At 38.2% G+C, this 19,989-nt stretch overlaps 1 protein-coding gene across 1 annotated transcript in view; it reads left to right on the top strand.

Annotated features, from left to right (window-relative positions):
* The window catches only part of BLVRA (biliverdin reductase A), a 229,804-nt gene that overhangs the window by 92,283 nt on the left and 117,532 nt on the right, over positions 1-19,989 (top strand). Inside the window, exon 6 of the mRNA XM_036246321.1 lies at positions 3,884-3,935. Within this exon, the coding sequence (XP_036102214.1) occupies positions 3,884-3,935 (52 nt within the window). The remainder of the gene's footprint in view (positions 1-3,883; positions 3,936-19,989) is intronic.

Here is a 19,989-nt window from a genome sequence, read left to right on the forward strand (position 1 = left end):
CCATTTATTAAAGAGGCTGTCTTTACTTCATTGTATGCTCTTGCCACTTTTGTCAAATATTAATTGAGCATAATATCTTGGGTCAATTTCCAGGTCCTCTGTTCTGTTCCATTGATCTATATGCCTGTTCCTGTGCCACTACCAGGCAGTTTTGATTACAATGGCTTTGTAGTATAATCTGATGTTGAGCATTGTGATCCTACCTACTTTGTCCTTTCTTTTCAACATTGCTGTGGCTATTTGAGGTCTATTTTGGTTCCATATGAACTTTTGAAGTATTTGTTCTAGTTCTGTGTATTATGTCACTGGTGTTTTGACAGTGATTGCATTGAATCAATAGACAGCTTTGGGTAGTGTGGACATTTTACTAATGTTGATTATTCCAATTCATGAACAAGATATGTGCTTTTATTTATTTATATCTTCCTCTATTTTTTTTCAATGTCCTGTAGTTTTCTGCAAAAAGGTCCTTTACTTCTTTGGTTAAGTTTATTCCTAGGTATCTTAATTTTTTTTTGCTGCAATGGTAAATGGGATTGTTTTTTTTACTTTCTGTGAGTTCATTATTGGTGTATAAGAATGCCATCGATTTCTTGACCTTAATTTTGTATCCTGCTACTTTGCCAAATTCATTTATTAAGTCTATTAGATTTTTGATGGAGTCTTTAGGGGTTTCTATGTACAATATCATGTCATCTGCAAATAATCACAGTTTTACTTCCTCCTTTCCAATTTAAGTCTCTTTTATTTTTTCATCATGTCTGATTGCTATGGTTAAGACTTCCAGTATTATGTTAAATAGAAGTGGTGAAAGTGTGCATCCCTGTCTTGTTCCTGTTCTTAAAGAAAATGCTTTTAGTTTTTGACCATTAAGTATGATGTTGGCTGTAGGTTTTTCATATATGACCTTTATTATATTGAGATATGGTCCCTCTATTTCCATGTTGCTGAGCGTTTTTCACAAATGAGTGCTGAATGTCGTCAAATGCTTTTTTAGCATCTATTGATATGATCATATGGTTTTTATCTTTCATATTGTTTATGTGGTGTATCACATTGATTTGCAAATATTGTACCAGCCTTGCATCCCTGGGATGAATCCCACTTGGTCATGGTGAATAATTTTTTTAATGTATTGCTGGATCCGATTTGCTAATATTTTGTTACATATTTTTGCATCTATGTTCATCAGGGATATTGGCCTGTAGTTTACTTTCTTTGTAGTGTCTTTATCTGGTTTGGAATTAGAATGATGCTGGCCTCATAAAATGAGTCTGGAAGTCTTCCTTTTTCTTGAAATTTTTTTGGAATAGTTTGAGAAGAATGGTGGTGGTGGTTCTTTGAATGTTCAGTAAACCTCCCCCGTGAAGCCATCTGGGCCTGGGCTTTTCTTTGCCTGGAGAGTCTTGATTATATCTCTCATTTCCTTAGTGTTACTGGTCTGTTCAAGTTTTCTGTCTTCCCGGTTCAGTTTTGGGAGACTATGTGTTTCTAGAAATTAGTCCATTTCTCTTAGATTGTCCAATTTATTTCTGTATAACTGTTGATTGTATTTGTTATTGATCCTTTTATTTTTGTGGTGTCAGTTGTTACTTCTTTTTCATTTCTGATTTTGTGTAATTGGATTCTCTTTGTTTCTTGGTGAGTCTAGCTAAGGGTTTATCAATCTTGTTTATCTTTTCAAAAAAAACTAGCCTTTTGTTTCATTGATCTTTTGAATTGTTTTTTTTTTTTTAGTTTCTATGTCATCTATTTCTGCTCTGATCTTTACTATTTCTTTATTTTTACTTGCTCTGGGGCTTTCTTTTTGTTTGCTTTATAGTTCTTTAAGTTTTGAGTTGAGATAGTCAATTAGAAATGTTTCTTTTTTCATGAGGTAGGCCTGTAGTGCTATGAACTTTCCTCTCAGTACTGCTTTCACTGCATCCCATAGATTTTGTGTTGTGTGTTCATTTTCATTGTTTTTCAGCAAGTGTTTAATTTCTTCCTTGATCTCCTTGGTAACACATTAATTGTTTAATAATGCTGTTTAACCTTCTTGTGTTCAAATGTATGTGTTTTTATTGTAATTGTTTTCTATATCTTTACTCATGGTGCTGAGCTCTTTACTCATGCTGTTTAGCTTCTTCAAGATCATTGCTCTGAACTCTACTTCTGATAACTTGCTTAACTGCATTTAATTTAACTCATGTTCAGTAGAGTGCTCTTGTTCTTTCATTTGGGATTTGTTTCTTTATTTCATCATTTTGGCTATCTTTGTGGGTTTTGGAGCCTTCTGCCAAAGTTTCTCTGTGGGTGTTGGTGTTCTTCTGTTTGTGGCTCCCTTTACTGGGATTGGATGAGAGTGGGAAGACCCACGTTAAATTCCACTGTCAAGTCTAACTTTCCTGATAGATTTGCATGTCCAGGAAAGGTTCAGTTATCCTTTAGCTTTTTGCCTGGAAGCTATTAGTCTCAGTTACTTGACAAGCCTTGGATTGTAGCCCTCAGCTGAATGAAAAACTCCCTAAGGTGTTCAGGTTAAAAGGATTTCCAGAGAGTGTGGCAGATGCTGTCTGTTAATGAGACTCAATTTGAATTTCTCAGGCCCAACTTTGTGAACCTAAACTTCTGAGGGAGGGGCTATCCTTGGGGATCTGGGAAGGGGCTCTTGAAGTAAGATGGCCACTGTCTTGTGAGGGATATTCAGCATAAAACTCCTAATGCCCTTCCAGCTTTCCAAGCTCTTGAGTGTCCACACAGTTTCAGTCCAGTTCACCCTCCCTGTGCCGGAGCCCAAGGGAGTGGCTGTAGCTAATTTAGTCCTCTCTCCTGACCCTCTGCGCTGTGGAGCTGGCCTGGGATTTTAACCCTGAGGGAGCTGCTCACAGCTAAAACAGCTGCTGTCCGTGAGCTCCCAGCCTGCTCTCTCGTACCTCTGCAGATCACACCAAGCTGGATTTTTTCTTCTTTTTTTTTTTATTGATTAATTTTTGTTACAAATGATTCTCCTTTTTTCCCCCACTGATTCCCCCCTCCCCCTTCCCTCCCTGCCCCTTCCCCAGATTGTTGTCCATGTCCACTGTTCATGCATACATGCATATAAGTTCTGTGGTTCATCCCTCTTTCACCTCCCCACTCCTTAGGGGATTGTCCTCAAACTGTTATGTTCATTATATTCCACAAATCAGTGAGATCATATGAAATTTGTCTTTCTCTGTTCCAAGCTGGATTTAGTGTTCTTTTTTCCTGTCCCTGGTTATATGGGTCTTCGTTAGCTGCTTTTTCATTTTTTTTTTGTGGTGATCTTTCTTTATTTTAGTTGTAATTCCAGTTTGGTCCTGCGAGATGGTCTGTGTCACTTCCATTCACTCCACCGCCATTTTAGAATCCTCTGGCTATCAATTCTAAATGATAGTTTTGCAGGATAAAGTAATCTTGGTGGTAGGTCCTTAATTTTCATTACTGTACATATTCCTTGCCACTCCATTCTGGCCTGCAAAGTTTCTTTTGAGAAATCGGCTGACAGCCTTATGGGAGCTCTGTTGTAGCTAACTAACTGCTTTTCTCTTGCTGCTTCTAAAATTCTCTCTTTTTCGTTAACCTTTTGCATTTTGTTGATGATGTGTCTTGATGCAGACATCTTTGGGTTCATCTTGTGTGGACTTTCAGTGCTTCCTGGACTTATATGTCTGTTTCCTTTACCGAGTTAGGGAAGTTTTCTGTCATTAATTTTTCAAATAGGTTTTCAATTTCTTGCCCTCTCTCTTCTCCTTCTGGTACTTCCTATGATGCGAATATTGGTATGCTTGAAGTCCAACAGGCTCTTTATACTATCCTCATTTTTTTGGATTCTCTTTTCGTTTTGCTGTTCTGATTGGGTGTTTTTTTTGCTTTCTTATAGTCCAACTTGATGGTTTGCTTCTTGGCTTCACCTTCTCTACTATTGATTCCCTGTAAGTAATTCTTTATTTAATTTACTGTATCCTTAATTTCTGACTGGTCCTTTATTATGCTCTTAAGGTCCTCACTAAGGTCCTTGATGTTCTCATGAAGTTCCTTGAAATTCTCACTAAGTTTATTGAGTGTCCTTATAAGCAGTGTTTTGAACTCTGCATCTGTTAGCTTGCTTATCTCCATTTCATTTAGTTCTTTCCTGGAGTTTAGTTTGTTCTTTTATTTGGGACATGTTTCTTTGTTTCCTAATTTTGGCTGCTTACCTGTGTTTGTTTTTCTGTATTAGGTAAAGGTGCTATGTCTCCTATGCTTCCTAGGGTATCCTGTTGTAGTAGGTATCCTGTAGAATCCAGGGACACACTTCCCTGGTCACCCATTTGGGCTGTTGAGGTGAACCCCTTGTGTGGACTTTATACCCTTCTGTTGTAATTGAATCTTGATTGCTGTTAGCATGTCAGTGGGAGGGTTTTACTCAGGCTGATCAGCTGCAAGGATTGGCTGTGCTCACTAACTATCTACCTTTGACTGTGTTGGATGATCATGTGTGCAGGGGCCTACCACACAGAATAGGACTTACTTCAGCAGGATTCTGGCACCCACTGTGTCCATTCCTTCAGTGTGTAACTTGTGGAGGTTTTTGGGTGGTGGTGCTTCGACATGGTCTGAAGCTGTCCACTGGATGTGCTGGTTCTGGGGCAAGGTTAGCCACTGCCTGTGTTCTTCCCTGGGCCACCCGGCATAAGCTACAAAGTGATCTGCTGATGGCTGCTTCTTGGGCTGGGCTTGTAGGTGCCCAGGCAAAGCCAAGCTGTGAATCAAGGCTGGGTGCTTCTAGTGCCAGGCCTGCAGGCACTTAGCCAGAGATATGAGGCTTTCTCTGTTCACATGCTGCTTGTTTCAGAGAATTTAGAAAAATTTGAAGCAGGAGCCAAAAACAGGCCAATCCTATGGTAAAGCCACTGGAAACAGCTTGGGGTGGTCCTGTAAATTGGGTGGGGCAGAGCCTCAGGGAATCACCAGGAGGAAGCAAACAGTATGAGCCAGCTGGAGTCCCAGATATGGTGCCTGTCTGTTTGCCCTGTGGGGGTAGGGCTTAACAAAGGAACAACAGCCTTTACCAGCATGTCTGCTGGAGAGAAAGCCACCCCACAGCTCTTGCCTTGATGCCAAAAAACTCAGTTCTTTCCTGTATGTCTCTGGCGCCTTTCAAGCTGCCTCCCCTCTGTGCTGGAGCCTGGAGGGTGCGAGGCCAAGTAAGTTTGTGCGGGCCCTTTAAGAGGAACTCCCTGCGGCTTTAGCAGCCTCAGTCTCTCTCTGCCTCAGTTCCCGCTGGTTTTTATAGCCAGAAGTTATGGGGACTTCTCTTCCTTGCACTGGAACCCTAAGCTGGGTGCCTGCTGTCGGATGGGATCCCTCACTCCTCAGGGAGTATCTTCCCAACTGAGGTATTTCTCCTGATTTTTATCCTCTACATGTGGGTTTGGGACCAGCCTGTCCTCATCACCACCCCTCCCACCAGTCTTAATGTGGCTTCTTTAATTTCATAGTTATAGGACTTCCATTGAGCTCAATTTCAGGTGGTTCTGAAGGATGTTTATTCTGTAGTTGATTTATAATTTTGATCTGGTTGTGGTAGGAAGTGAGTACCGTGTTTACCTATGCCACCATCTTGACCAGAAGTCCTGCACACCCCCTGACTGGGGATTGAACCCACCACCTTTTGGTGTACAAGGTGATGCTCCAACCAAGTGAGCCACATCAGCCAGGGCTAGCTTCCAAAATTTTGTCCTTTGTGATTTCAACATTTTGAAATATCTCTGAGAGTTTCTTTAATATGAAGTGTTTCTGCCATGAGATAGGTAAGGAAGTAGTAGTGACATCAGAGAGGGAAGATGACATTGTTTATAAAGCAAGAGAAGTGATGTGTCCCCCTGTTCCACCTTTGAATGAAAAGCTTAGACTCCTTCAAGAATTTGGGGGAATTGATCCTGAAAGGAGGAGCCCCATGTAGCTCCTAGCAGGTCACAAGGTCATGCCAGCTGTCTCCCTGAATTTCAGCTTTCCTTCTAGGTTTTTTTTTTTTTTAATCCTTACCCGAGGATATTTTTCCACTTTTGTTCAGATAGAGTGGGAGGGAAAGAGAGGAAGAGCAAGAAAGAGAGAGAAACATCGACGAGAAAGGGACACATCGAGTGGCTGCCTCCTGCACTACCCCAACCAGGGCCAGGGACAAATTGCAACCAAGGTACGTGCCCTCGATCAGAATCAAACCCGCGACTCATTGGTCTGACACTGTAACTGCTGAGCCAAACTGGTGTTTATGTGAAACTACATCTGCTATTCCCCAGAAGTAAGGTACTGCCTCTTTATCATGCCAACTGTTGTATGGACAGTGGCACCTTTCTTTGGTTTTCCTTAACTTTTTTTGGTACCAGGGTGTGTTTTGTTTAAAAAAGTGGTAATATAATTCTCATGCTTATACAGTTGACCTTTGAACAACACAGGTTTAAACTCCACAGGTTCACTGATATGTGTGTCTTTTCAAGTAATATATTGTAAAAATTTTTGGAAATTTCAGATAATATGAAGAAATTTGCAAACTGTGCAGCCTAGAAAATATCAAAAAAATTAAGAAAAAAGTTAGGTATGTCATGAATGCATAAAATATATGTAGATAGTAGTCTGTTTTATCATTTACTACCATAAAATATACACAAATTTATTATAAAAAGTTTAAATTTTCCAAACTTATCCACACAAACACAACCGTAAATGGTACCATTCACAGTTGAGAGAAATGTAAGCAAATGTAAAGATGCAGTACTAAATCATAACTGTATAAAGTTAACTGTAGTGCATACTATATTACTGTAATAATTTTGTAGCCACCTCCTATTGTTTTTGTTGTAAGCTCAAGTATTGCGAGTATCTACTTAAAATGCCATGTGACACTTATCATCTTCAGCTGAACTGTTCGTCTCTAGTAAATTGCACATCACAGTAAAACGTGGTCCCTTGCAGTTTTTGTTTTTCATTGTATTTAGTACAATACCACAAACTTTGATTGACACCATGGGATCCATAGGAAGTGCCCCTAATAATGCTGGAAGTGCTAATAGTTGAATTGCTTGATATGTACCTTAGATTGAAGTCTGCAGCTGCAGGTGCTCACCATTTCAACCTAAATTGGTGCAGCATAAAGATCACTCTAGAAAAAGAAAATGTATGTGTGTATATATTTTTAGAAAAGAAAATTGTGAAGCAGCTACCTTTTTACCTTGTATTGAAAGTGCAGGATTGTCATAAGAAAGGAATACTTATAGACTCTAATATGATTTGATACTAAGTAAAGTTATATGACAACTTAAAGGAAAATAATGTGAAGGATCTAAAGCAAAGGAAAGTTTGATAAATTTAGAAGGAGGTTTGCTTTAAAAATGGCAAGATAACAAGAGAAACAGCTTGTACCAACCAAGAGAAGCAAACAAGTTCCCAGATGCCATTAAAAAAAAATCACTGAGTAGAAAGGATGCCTTCCTGAAATGGTTTGTAATGCAGATTAAAGTGTCCTATTCTGGAAAAAAACATACCACAAACAACATTTATTAGTAAGGAAGAGAAGGCAGCACCAGAATTAAGGCAGGAAGGGATCCAATTTGTGCAAATGCAGTTGGTTTATAATCAGGACTGCTTTCATCTCTGAAATTGCTAACCCCTGAGCTTTAAATGAAAAGTCTTTTGGTCCTAAAACAAGGTCTAGATAAAGAGGACCTTTTTTGTGTGTGTATTGGTTCTATTGATGCATTGTCCCTAAAGACAAGAAGGACCTTGTCCATAAGGGACTGCCTTTTAAGTTCTTTTTATTTTAAACAATGCTCCTGGCCACCTAGAACCACATGAGCTCACTACCAAAAGCACTGAATTGGTCTACTTGTCCCCAAATACAACATTTCTAATTCATTCTCTAGATCAGAATCATAAGGACCTTTAAGACTCATTTTATACAGTACTCTGTGGAAAGTGTTGTCATTACTATGGAAGAGAACCTTGCTAGTGAAAATATGAAAGTATTGAAAGATTACAACATTAAATATGCCATAATTGTTAGAGAAAAATCTGTGAAATCCATCAAGCTTAAAACAAATTCTTGCTGGAGAAAACTGTGTCCTTATGCATAACATTGCAGGATTTACAACAGAACCAATCAAGAAAACTATTGAAGAGATTTTGGATATGACATAAAGGTGGGGTAGATGGGTGAAGGGTTTTAACACGTGGATCTTGGAGAAATTCAAGAGCTAATAGACACCACACCAGAGGAATTAATGGAAGACGACTTGATGTAGAAGAGTGCTTCTGAACCAGTGCCAAATGATGAAGCTGAAGACATAGAAGAAGAAGCAGTGCCAGACAATAAATTGACATTAGAGAGTCTTGCAGAAGTGTTAGTAATTCAAGACTGCTTTTGACTTCTTTTGTGACATGGATCCTTATATAATACTTGCACAAAAGCTAAAGCAAAGAATGGAAGAACATTGGTATTGTATAAAAACATTATTAGCAAAACGTAAAAGCAAAAACAACAGACAGGAATGTTTGCCGCAGTCCAGCTGCATCAGGATCCAGGGGGTCCTGAAGGTGGTAAGGTGTCAGTGCTGGGAGACAGATGACTACATGACTCAGAGGAAGTGTGACACTGTTCCAATTTATTGCAAGTTTCTATGTGATTATATACTTTCTTTTTTGGCATACATTTAACATTTGAGGTTAAAGAAGCAGGGAGTTACATTCCATAGTACCAGGATGTTAGTTTCATTTTTATCAGAATTAATTTATAACCTTTTGTGTTTATAGATACAAAGAAGGGAGTAGAGTAACCTGTAAGGTGAGACAGAGTTTTCTATAGGCCCTTTGTCTGAGATTAATAGTTGACCTTTATTTAAAATCTAGTTCTGGGTTTTTAGATCAGCTAATTTTTTATTTACCTCCCTAACTCAGGACATTTCTTATAAAACCTATTTAATTGCAATGATTGAGATTTCTTTTGTTCCTATGTGCGTAAACACCAAGGGGGACCTTGGCATGCCAATCGTTCCATGAAGGCAATCTTGCATAAGGAACACGTAGACCATCTTTGTTAACTATTCTTATTCTGTCTTCATTATATTCTCCTGTAAAGGGCAAGGGAGGGTCAGGAATCCTTTGTATACTTCTAGCCCCTCTAGGTGGGTACCACAGTTTTCCTTTTACCCAATAAGCTGTATAAGGAAATCCTTGAACAGTGGGTAGGGGTCGATACAATTTTTTTTATTCTCTTGAAATACTCTTTCTATCTGGGGAGGAGGCACATATAAGGTGCCTCCATTAGTTCTACCTATTGCAATTCATCCATGAATTGTTTATTAGGGACTTTCGGGGAAAATTTTTACCTAATTGAATTAGTAAATTATTAAGACAGTCTGGACATGCAGTGGTGACTGTTTCAGGGAGCTGGAGTTTCTTCAGAATTTAATTGAAGAGGCATGATTTCAGATACCGTGTTTGTTACTCCCAGGTTAGTCATATAGTAGAATAATAATTGTTATAATTCCTGTAATACTGATTAATCCCACCCCCATGCTACATCCTCTTCCTAGAAGGTGCATTCCTTGAAGCTTTCTTCTCCATATCTGGGCTGCTTGCCACAAATGTTAATGTATTTCTTATAAAGTTACACTGCCTCTCCTGCCTCCACTTATATGTCCTCCATCTCTTTCAACTCTGCCACCTTTCTCTTCTTCTTCCTTAGTGTACTCAACTTGATGATGAAGATGATCATCCCTATGATGAACCACTTCCACTTAATAGTAAATGACCATCATGATGTATACTTAATAACCTTATTTGTATGTGTATATATATTATTGTGTGAAAATATAATAACTGTATGAGACTTTCTTTGTTGTTGTCATAATTATCATCACCTAAGTATTCATCATGTAGAACATCATTTGTAAGACTTGAGTGTACATGGATAGACATTTACATAAGCATAGGTGAATTATATTTAACTAAAATTAATATTGTCTTAATATTACTGTTTTATAACTTTGCTTTCAAAGAATTACATTACTATAGAGCACTGGTTCTCAACCTTCCTAATGCCGCGACCCTTTGATACAGTTTCTCATGTTGTGGTGACCCCCAACCATAAAAGTATTTTTGTTGCTACTCCATAACTGTAATTTTGCTACTGTTATGAATTGCCATCGGAAATATGTTTTGTCCGATGGTCTTAGGTGTCCGTGTGAAAGGGTCATTTGACCTTTAAAGGGGTCATGACCCACAGTTTACCTCTCTCACACAATCGGAGAAACTGTATCAGCCTATTACCACAGGTGAGGGATTAAAAAATTTAACAGTGTTTCTAGTACTACATTATGAATATGACTAGTACCATATGACATAGAAAATTTATAACAATTTATTCATTAGTGTACAGGGAGACTTTCATGAAACAATTATACCAATTACTCTAGGCTAGCATAAGCCAATCATATTTCTGCTTTATTATCAATGCATGAATCATAACTATAAAATATGAATTTGTTTTTTCATTATATTTTCAATTTTGAGGTCTGGTATTAGTAATATGTATGACATCTACAGTTGTAACATATAAGAGAATATAGATGTGGATATTGACAGATGATTTATCTTATTTACAAACAACATAAACACAGTATCAGTAAATACAGTGTAATACTATAAGGTATTTTCTCTTTCTTATGATGTTCTTAATATTTTCTTTTTTATTAAGTTTATTGGGTTGTAATTGGTTAATAAAATAATATAGATTTCAAGTGTACATTTCTATGATACATGATCTGTATATTTCATTGTGTTCCTGCCACCCAAAGTCAAATCATCTTCCGTCACCATATGTTTGGCCCCCTTTACCTTTTATTCTCTACTCAATCCCTCCCCTCTGGTAACCATCTTACTGTTTGTCTGTGTCTATGAATTTCAGATTTATATCCCATATATGAGTGAAATTATATGGCTCTCAGCTTTTTCTGACTGATTTATTTTGCTTAGCATAATATTCTCAAGGTCCATCTATGTTGTCTCAATTGGCAGTTTTCATCCTTTCTTATACCTGAGTAATATAAGATATATACTATATCTTTTTTTTTCTCCAGTCCTCTTTTAAAAGACACTTTGGTTGTCTCCATGTCTTGTCCACCATGAATGATGCAGCAATGAATGTAAGGGTGCATATATGTTGGGGAATAAATGTTTTCGAGATTTTTGGGTAGATACCCACAAGAGGGATTGCATAGGGAATGGTAACCCTATTCTAATATTCTGAGGAACCACCATACTGTTTTCCATAGTGACTGTACCAGTTTACATTCTATTAGAAGTGAATGAAGGGTCCTTTTAAAAAAATCTTTTTTTTAAATTTGAATTTATTGGGGTACAGGTTTCAAGTGTACAACACAGTAATGCAGTACACTGAATCATGTGCCCATCGCCCCAAGGAAAGTATTTTTCCATCCCCATCCCCCGATTTGCTCAACTACACCTACCCTCTCTGCCTTCTTTCCCTCTGACAATCAGTACACTGTTGTCCATTTTTATGTGATATATATGTGTGTGTGTGTGTATACACATATATATGTATTTTCTTAATTTTTTTTACTTTTATTCATCCTGTCCCCCAACCCTCATCTTCTCTGATGGCTGTCAGTCTGTTCTATATATACATGCCTCTGTTTCTATTTTGTTCATCAGTTTATTTTGTTCATTAGATTCCACATATAAGTGAGATCATATGGTATTTGTCTTTCTCTGACTGGCTTATTTCACTCAGCATAATAATCTCCAGGTCTATCCATGCTGTTGCAAAAGGTGAGATTTATTTTATTTATTTTTTATCCTCACTTGAGGACATTTTTCCATTTTTGCTCAGACAGAATGGGGGAGGGAGAGAGAGAGAGAGAGAGAGAGAGAAACATCAATGTGAAAGGAACACGAGTGGCTGCCTTCCGCACAACCCCAGCTGAGGCCGGGGACAAACTGCAACCAAGGTACGTGCCCTTAGTGGGAACCGAACCCGGGTCTCTCTGGACCACGGGCCGACGCTCTAACTGCAGAGCCAAACCGGCCAGGGCTTATTTGATTTTTTTTCACGGCCGAGTAGTTTCCATTGTGTAAATATACCACAGCTTTTTTAATCTACTCATCTACTGATGGGCACTTGGGCTATTTCCAGATTTTAGCTCTTGTAAATAACACTACAGTGAGCATAGGGGTGCATTAATTCTTTCAGATTAGTGTTTTAAGTTTCTTAGGATATATCCCCAGAAGTGAGATCACTGGGTCAAAAGGCAGTTTCATTTTTAAATTTTTGAGGAAACTCCATACTTATTTCCACAGTGGCTGTCCCAGTCTGCATTCCTACCAACAGTGCACTAGGGTTCCCTTTTCTCCCCATCCTCACCAGCACTTGTTTGTTAACTTACTGGTGATAGCCATTTCACAAGTGTGAGACAATATCTTACTGTGTTTTAATTTGCACCTCTCTAATGATTAGTGATGTTGAGCATTTTTTCATATGTCTATTGGTCATCTGTGTGTCCTCTTGGAAGAAGTGTGTATTCAGGTCCTTTGCACAATTTTTAAATTAGGTTGCTTGTTTTCCTGGGTTTGAGTTGTGTAAGTTCTTTATATATTTGGGAAATTAACCCCTTATCAGATGTATTATTGGTACATATGTTCTCCAATTCACTGGGTTCCCTTTTCATTTTGTAGATAGTTTCTTCTGCTTGCAAAAGATTTTTCATTTAATGTGATCAAATTTGTTTATATTTTCCTTTGTTACCCTTGCCCAAGGAGATATATATTGGCAAAAATATTGCTACATGAGATTTCTCAGATTTTACTGCCTATGTTTTCTCCTAGGATTTTTATGGTCTCTTATCCATAATGAGTGTATTTTTGTACATGGTGTAAATTGGTAGTCTTTGGTTTGTATGCCTGTTCTTATGCCAGCACCAGGCTGTTTTGATTACTATGGACTTGTGGTACAGTTTAATATCAGGTATTGTGATATCTTCAACTTTGTTCTTTTTTGTCTCATGATTGCTAAGGTTATTCTGGATCTTTTTTGGTTCAATATAAATATGTGAAATATGCCATTGGTATTGTAATAGGAATTGTGTTGAATCTATAGATTCTTTTGGTAGTATGGATATTTTAATGATGTTAATTCTTCTAATTCATGAACACAGTATATGCTTTCATTTCTTTGTATCTTCCTTGGTTTCTTTCTTTAGTATCCTATAATTTTCTGAATACAGTTTGTTTTCCAACTTGGTTAATTTATATCTAAGGACCTTATTTTTTGTTGTTGTTGCAATAGTAAATTGGATTGTTTTCTTTTTCTTTTTTTTTTTTATCCTCACCCGAGGATATTTTTCCATTTTTTGTACAGATAGAGTGGGAGGGAGACAGAGGAAGGGAGAGAGAGAGAGAAACATCGACGTGAAGGGACACATCAAATGGCTGCCACCCGCACGACCAACCAGGGCCGGGGACAAACTGCAACCGAAGTACGTGCCCTTAGCGGGAACCGAACCCGGGTCTCTCCAGACCGCAGGCCGACGCTCTAACCACTGAGCCAAACTGGCCAAGGCTGGATTGTTTTCTTAATTTCTCTTTATGATAGATAATTATTGATGTATAAGAATGCTAGCAATTCCTGAACATTTGTTGTATATCTTGCTACTTTCCTGAATTCATTTATTAGATCTAGAAGTTTTTCATGGAGTCTTTAGGGTTTTCTATGTACAATATCATGTCATCTGCAAATAATGACAGTTTTACTTTCCATCCCCCCCCCCATTTGGATGCCTTCTATATCTTATTTTTTTCTGATTGTTATGGCTAGAAATTTCAGTACTATGTTGAATAAGAGTGGTGAAAGCTGATATCGCTGTCTTATTCCTGATCTTAGAGGAAACACTTAGATTTGCCTGTTGAATATGTTGTTGACAGTAAGTTTGGTATATATAACCTTTAGTATGTTGAGGTATGTCCTAACATGTGCATTTGAGAAGAATGTATATTCTGCTGCTCTGGGATGAAGTGTTCTGCAAATATCAGTTAAATCAGTCCAATCCATTATGTCATTCAAGATTACTCTTACTTTTTCTATTTTTTGTCTGGAAGATCTATCCATCGATGGCTTTGGGGTGTTAAAATCTCCTATTATGACTGGGTTACTATTGATCTCTCCATTAATGTTCCCCAATTTTTTCTTTTTTATATATTTATGTATTCTTATGTTGGGTTCATATATGTTTATAGGAGTTATATCCTTGCCCAGCTGGTGTGGCTCAGTGGATTGAACGTCATCCCATGGACTGAGGTCCTGGTTTGATTCCTGGTCAGGGCACATGCCTGGGTTGTGGGCTCAATCCCCAGTGGAGGATATGCAGGAGGCAGCTGATCAATGTTGCTATCTTGCATTGATGTTTCTATCTGTCTCTTCCTAAAAAATTGATAAAAACATATTTAAAAACAGAGTTATATCCTTTTGTTGGATTGATCCCTTTAGCATTATACAGTGATCTTTTTGTCTCTTGTTATGGCTGTTGTTTTGAAGTTATTTTGTCTGATATAAATATTGCTACCCCAACTTTTTTTGTTTGTTTGTTTTCATTTGCATAGAATATTTATTTCCATCCTTTCACTTTCAACTTGTGTGTATCTTTTGTTCTGAGGTGAGTCTTTTGTACACAGCATATATGGGTCATGTGCTACTGTCCATTCAGCTACCCTATGTCTTTTGACTTGAGCATTTAATCCATTTACATTTAAGGTTATTTTTTTTTTCTTTTTAAACTTATCTTTATTGTTGAATGTATTAACAGATGTCCCTCTGATCTCCTCATCCCCACTCCTACCCCCCTCCTGCCTTCCCTACATTATTGTCTGTGCATATTGGTTATTCATATATGCATATAAGTTCTTTGGTTTCTTTCTTCCCACTCCATCTCCCCCTTTCCATTTGAGGTTTGTCAGTCTAACAACCAATTTTTACTTCTTAATCCCTTCATCTTTTCATCCGTCCCCCCATCCCTCCTCCCATCTGGCAACCAACAACAAGTTCTCTGTATGAGTCTGTTTCTGACCTACTTTCTCTTTTTTGTAGATGCAATTATTGATAGGTATGTATTTATTGCCATTTTATTGTTCATATATTTTTATCTTCTTTTTCAAGAAGACGTGTCAACATTTCATATAATACTGATTTGGTGGTGGTGAACTCCTTTAGCTTTTTCTTATCTGGGAAACTCTTTATGTGGCCATCAATTCTAAATGATAGCTTTGCAGGATACAATAACATATATATATATATATATATATATATATATATATATATATATATATATATATATATATATATTTATCTTCACCTGAGGATATTTTTTCTCTTTATTATCAGATAGAGTGGGAAGGAGGGAGAGAGAGGGAGAGAGAGAGAAACATCTAAGAGAGACACATCGACTGGTTGCCTCCCACATGACCCCAACCAGGGCCGAGGACAAACCCTAACCGAGGTACATGCCCTTGATCGGAATCAAATCCACGACTCATTGGTCTGTGGGCCAATGCTCTAACCACTGTGCCAAGCCAGCCAGGGCAGAAGAGAGTAATCTTGGTTGTAGGTCCTTGCTTTTTATCACTTTAAATATTTCTTGCCACTCCCTTCTGGCCTGCAAAGTTTCTTTTGAGAAATCGGCTGACAGCCTTATGGGAGCTCTGTTGTAGCTAACTAACTGCTTTTCTCTTGCTGCTTTTAAGATTCTCTTTCTGTCTTTAACCTTTTGTATTTTGATGATGGACTTCTTTGGTTTCATCTTGTTTGGGACCGTCTGTACTTCCTGAACTTGTATGTCTATTTCCTTCACCAAGTTAGGGAAGTTTTCTGTCATTATTTTTTTAAATAGGTTTTCAATATCTTGCTCTCTCTCTTCTCCTTCTGGCACTCCCGTGATGTGAATGTTGGTACGCTTGATGTTGTCCCACAGCCTCCTTATAATATCCTCATTTTTTAAGATTCTTTTTTCTTTTTGCTGTTCTGATTGGGTGTTTTTTGCTTCTTTATATTCCAACTTGATGGTTTGTTTCTTGGCTTCACCTACTCCACTATTGATTCCCTGTAAATTATTCTTTATTTCAGTTAGTGCATCCTTCATTTCTGACTGGTCCATTATTATGCTTTTGAGGTCCTCACTAAGTCTCCGTGAAATTCTCATTGAGCATCTTTATAAGCGGTGTTTTGAACTCTTCATCTGTTAGCTTGCTTATCTCCATTTCATTTTTTGTTCTGTTTTGTTCTGTTCTTTCATTTGGGACATGTTTCTTTGTCTCCTCATTTTGGCTACCTTCCTGTGTTTGATTCTATGTATTAAGTAGAGTTTTTATGTCTCCTAGGTTTCTTAGGGTGGCCTGTTGTAGTAGGTATCTTGTATAGTCCAGTGGCACAGACTCCCTGGTTACCCAGGTGGACCCTCGAGGTGAACCCCTTGTGTGGACTTTATACCCTTCTGTTGTAATTGAGTCTTGATTGCTGTTGGCACATGAATGGGAAGATTTTCCTCAGCTGCAAGGACTGGCTGGTGCTATAAGAATGGCAATACCCGACCCTGGAAGATGGCTTCTGAGTGCAGTGTGGGATGTTGCCTCAGGACCAGGACCTCAGTGGCTGACCCTCCAGGGGTCAGAGCCATGCCACCTAGATCTCTTTATGGCTTCTGTATGCCCCAAGTCTCCTTCCCTCTACCAGAGCCTGGGTGAGTTCCCAAGATTGAGCTGTCATTGGCTCTTTACAAGAGCACCTGGGGTTCTAGCAGACTCCCTCCTCTTTCCAGCAGACTGATTCCCAACTGATTTTTGCTGCCAGATGATATGCAGACCCCTCTTCCTAGGCCTGGTGCTCTGGTTTGGGAGTCCTGGTGTAGGATCGAGACTCCAGGCTCCTCAGGAATGACTTTTATAGCTGAGATATCCCTCTGGCTTCTTAGCCATTGCATCTGGGTGCAGGGGCCAGCCCTTTTTACATCTCTGCCCTTCTTACCAGTCTTTGTGTAATTTCTTATATAAATCATTGGATATAATACTCCTGTTCAGCTGTCCTTTTGTTGGTTATTCAGGTTGATTTCTCAGTAATTTAGCTGTAAATCTGGGTTGGTGCTGGGAAGTGATGTGTGTAGCTTCCACCTACTCTGCAGACATCTTGGATTCTCTCGAGGATTCCTTTTGCTCCACAACCTCTCCAACATATGTTATTACCTGTCTTGTTGATAATAGCCATTTTAACAAGTGTGAGGTGGTATCTCATTGTAGTTTTAATTTCCATTTCCCTAATAGCTGGTAAAGTTGAGCCTCTTTTCATATATCTGTTGGCCATATGTCTTCTTGGGAGAAGTGTCTTTTGGGGCTCTCTGTCCATTTTTTTTTTTTTAACATATTTTTTGTTTGTTTGTTTATTTATTTTTATTGATTTTACAGAAGGAGAAAGGGAGAGAGAGAGAGAAGGGGAGGTAGAGAAAGAGAAAGAGAAACATCGATGTGAGAGAGGTACATCTGTCAGTTGACTCCCATATGGGGATTGAACCCACAACCCAGGTATATTGAATTGAACCTGTGACCTTCTGGTGCATGGGACAGTTCTCCAAACAACTGAGCCACACCTGTCAGGGCTTCTGCTTATGATTGGATTTATTGTTTATTAGATATGCTAGTATTTACCTTTAGTGTAATTATTGATGTATTAGGACTTCCTAAAGGGATTTTATCTTATGTTTTTTTAGTAGTTCTTTGCCTCCATTTTGTGTGTGTATGTGTGCGTGTGTGTGTGGTTCTATACGTTGCCTTTGTTTGTTGGCATTCATACTTCTTTCCTCTGTTTTCTCTTTTTTTAAGCTATGTGTCTCAGTTTGGGTTTTTATTGTGTGATTACCATTAGATTTATGAAAACAAAGTTTTATATATGCAGTAGTTTTTTTTCTTTTGAATGTATCTTATCTCCATTTTCTTTTACAAATTCAGATTTTTAATACTCCCCTTTTATGTTTTTGTTTCCACAACTTATCCCTCTTTATGCTGTAAGTTTTCTGGTCATCTTACTTGTAGTGTTGTGACCTTTTGTTCTTTGTTTCAGGTAGAATTACCCCCTTGAGTTTTTTTTTTTTTTGCAATGGAGATCTTCTGGTGATAAATTCCCTCAGCTTCTGTATTCCTGGAAATGTCCTTATTATTTCCTTAATATTTAAAGGATATTATTCTTGGCTGGTAATTTCTCTTTTCAGCATTTTGTTGTTGTTAATCCTCACCCAAGGATATTTTTTCATTAATTTTTAGATGGAGTGGAGGGGAGGGAGAGAGAGAGAGATATCAATGTGAGAGAGACACATCGATTGGTTGCCTCCCGCATGACCCTTACTGGGACTGGAGATTGAACCTACAATGCAGGTGTGTGCTCTTGACTGGGAACAGAACCCATGACCCTTTAGTCCATGGACCTATGCTGTAACTGCTGAGCCAAACCAGCTAGAGCTCTTTTCTGCATTTTACATATTTGTTTCCACTGTCTTGAGAAGTCTGATTATAACTTAATTGGCTTGTCTTTATAGATTAATTTCTTCTTCTTTTTTTTTTTTATGAATTTTTATTTATTTTTTGGTTACAGATATTTTACCTTTTTACCCCATTGGCACCCCCCACCCTACCCCCCCTCCACCCTGTCCCCGGCTTAGTTGTCCATGTCCATTGGTCATGCATACATGCATATAAGTTCTGTGGTTTATCTCTTCCCTCCCCCCCACCCCCCATTCCCTCTTCTGAGGGATGTCAGTCTGTGCCCTACTTCCATGTGTCTGGGTCTACTGTATTCCTCAGACTGTTATGTTCATTATATTCCGTATATAAGTGAGATCATGTGGTATTTGTCTTTTTCTGCTTGGCTTCTTTCACTTAGGATAATACTTTCCAGGTCCCTCCATGTCGTCTCAAAGGATAAGAGATCTTTCTTTCTTACCGCTGCATAGTACTCCATTGTGTATATGTACCACAGCTTTTTGATCCATTCGTCTACTGGTGGACACTTGGGCTGTTTCCAGATCTTAGCTATTGTAAATAGTGCTGCTATGAACATGGGGGTACATATATTCTTCCTGATTGGTGTTTCAGGCTTCTTAGGGTATATTCCCAGCAGTGGGATCACTGGGTCAAATGGAAGTTCAATTTTTAATTTTTTGAGGTAGCACCATATTGTTTTCAATAGCGGCTGCACCAGTCTACATTCCCACCAGCAGTGTATTAGAGTCCCCTTTTCTCCACACCCTCGCCAACACTTGTTGTTTGATGTTTTGTTGATGGCGGCCATTCTGACAGGTGTGAGGTGATACCTCATTGTTGTTTAGATTAATTTCTTCTTTTCCCTGGTTTCCCAGACAATTTTTTCTTTGTCATTAACTTTTGACAGTTTTTATACAATATGCATTGGTGAAGGCCTTTTTGTATTGAGGTAATTAGGTGTTCTGTTTGCTTCTTGGATTTGAGGATCTAGCTCTTTCCATAGGTTTGGGAATTTCTTATCAACTCTCTGTTTGAATTGGCTTGCCATTCTTTTCTCCCTTTCTTCTGGTATGGTTATTATTATTATATTGCTCTTTCTGATGAAGTTAGTTCTAGTAGAGTTCTTTCACATTATTTTGTGCTCAGGTCTCTCTCTTCTCTCTGCATCATTTCTAGATTTCTATCTTTGATATCACTAATCTTTTCCTCCATTTGGTCCATTCTATATCCTATGCTTGCTAGTTCATCTTTTTATTGAGTTCTTCATCTCCAGAATTTGTTTTTTTTGTTTTGTTTTAAAGTTTCATTTTCTTTGGTAAGGTACTCATTTTGTTCATCGATTTGTTTTCTGAGCTCATTAAACTGCTTATCTGTATTTTCTTGTACCTCATTGAATTTTTTTTTTGAAATGCAGTCTTGAGT

Source organism: Molossus molossus, unplaced genomic scaffold (assembly GCF_014108415.1).
Source record: "Molossus molossus isolate mMolMol1 unplaced genomic scaffold, mMolMol1.p scaffold_m16_p_7, whole genome shotgun sequence".
In the NCBI taxonomy this organism is placed as follows: Eukaryota; Metazoa; Chordata; class Mammalia; order Chiroptera; family Molossidae; genus Molossus; species Molossus molossus.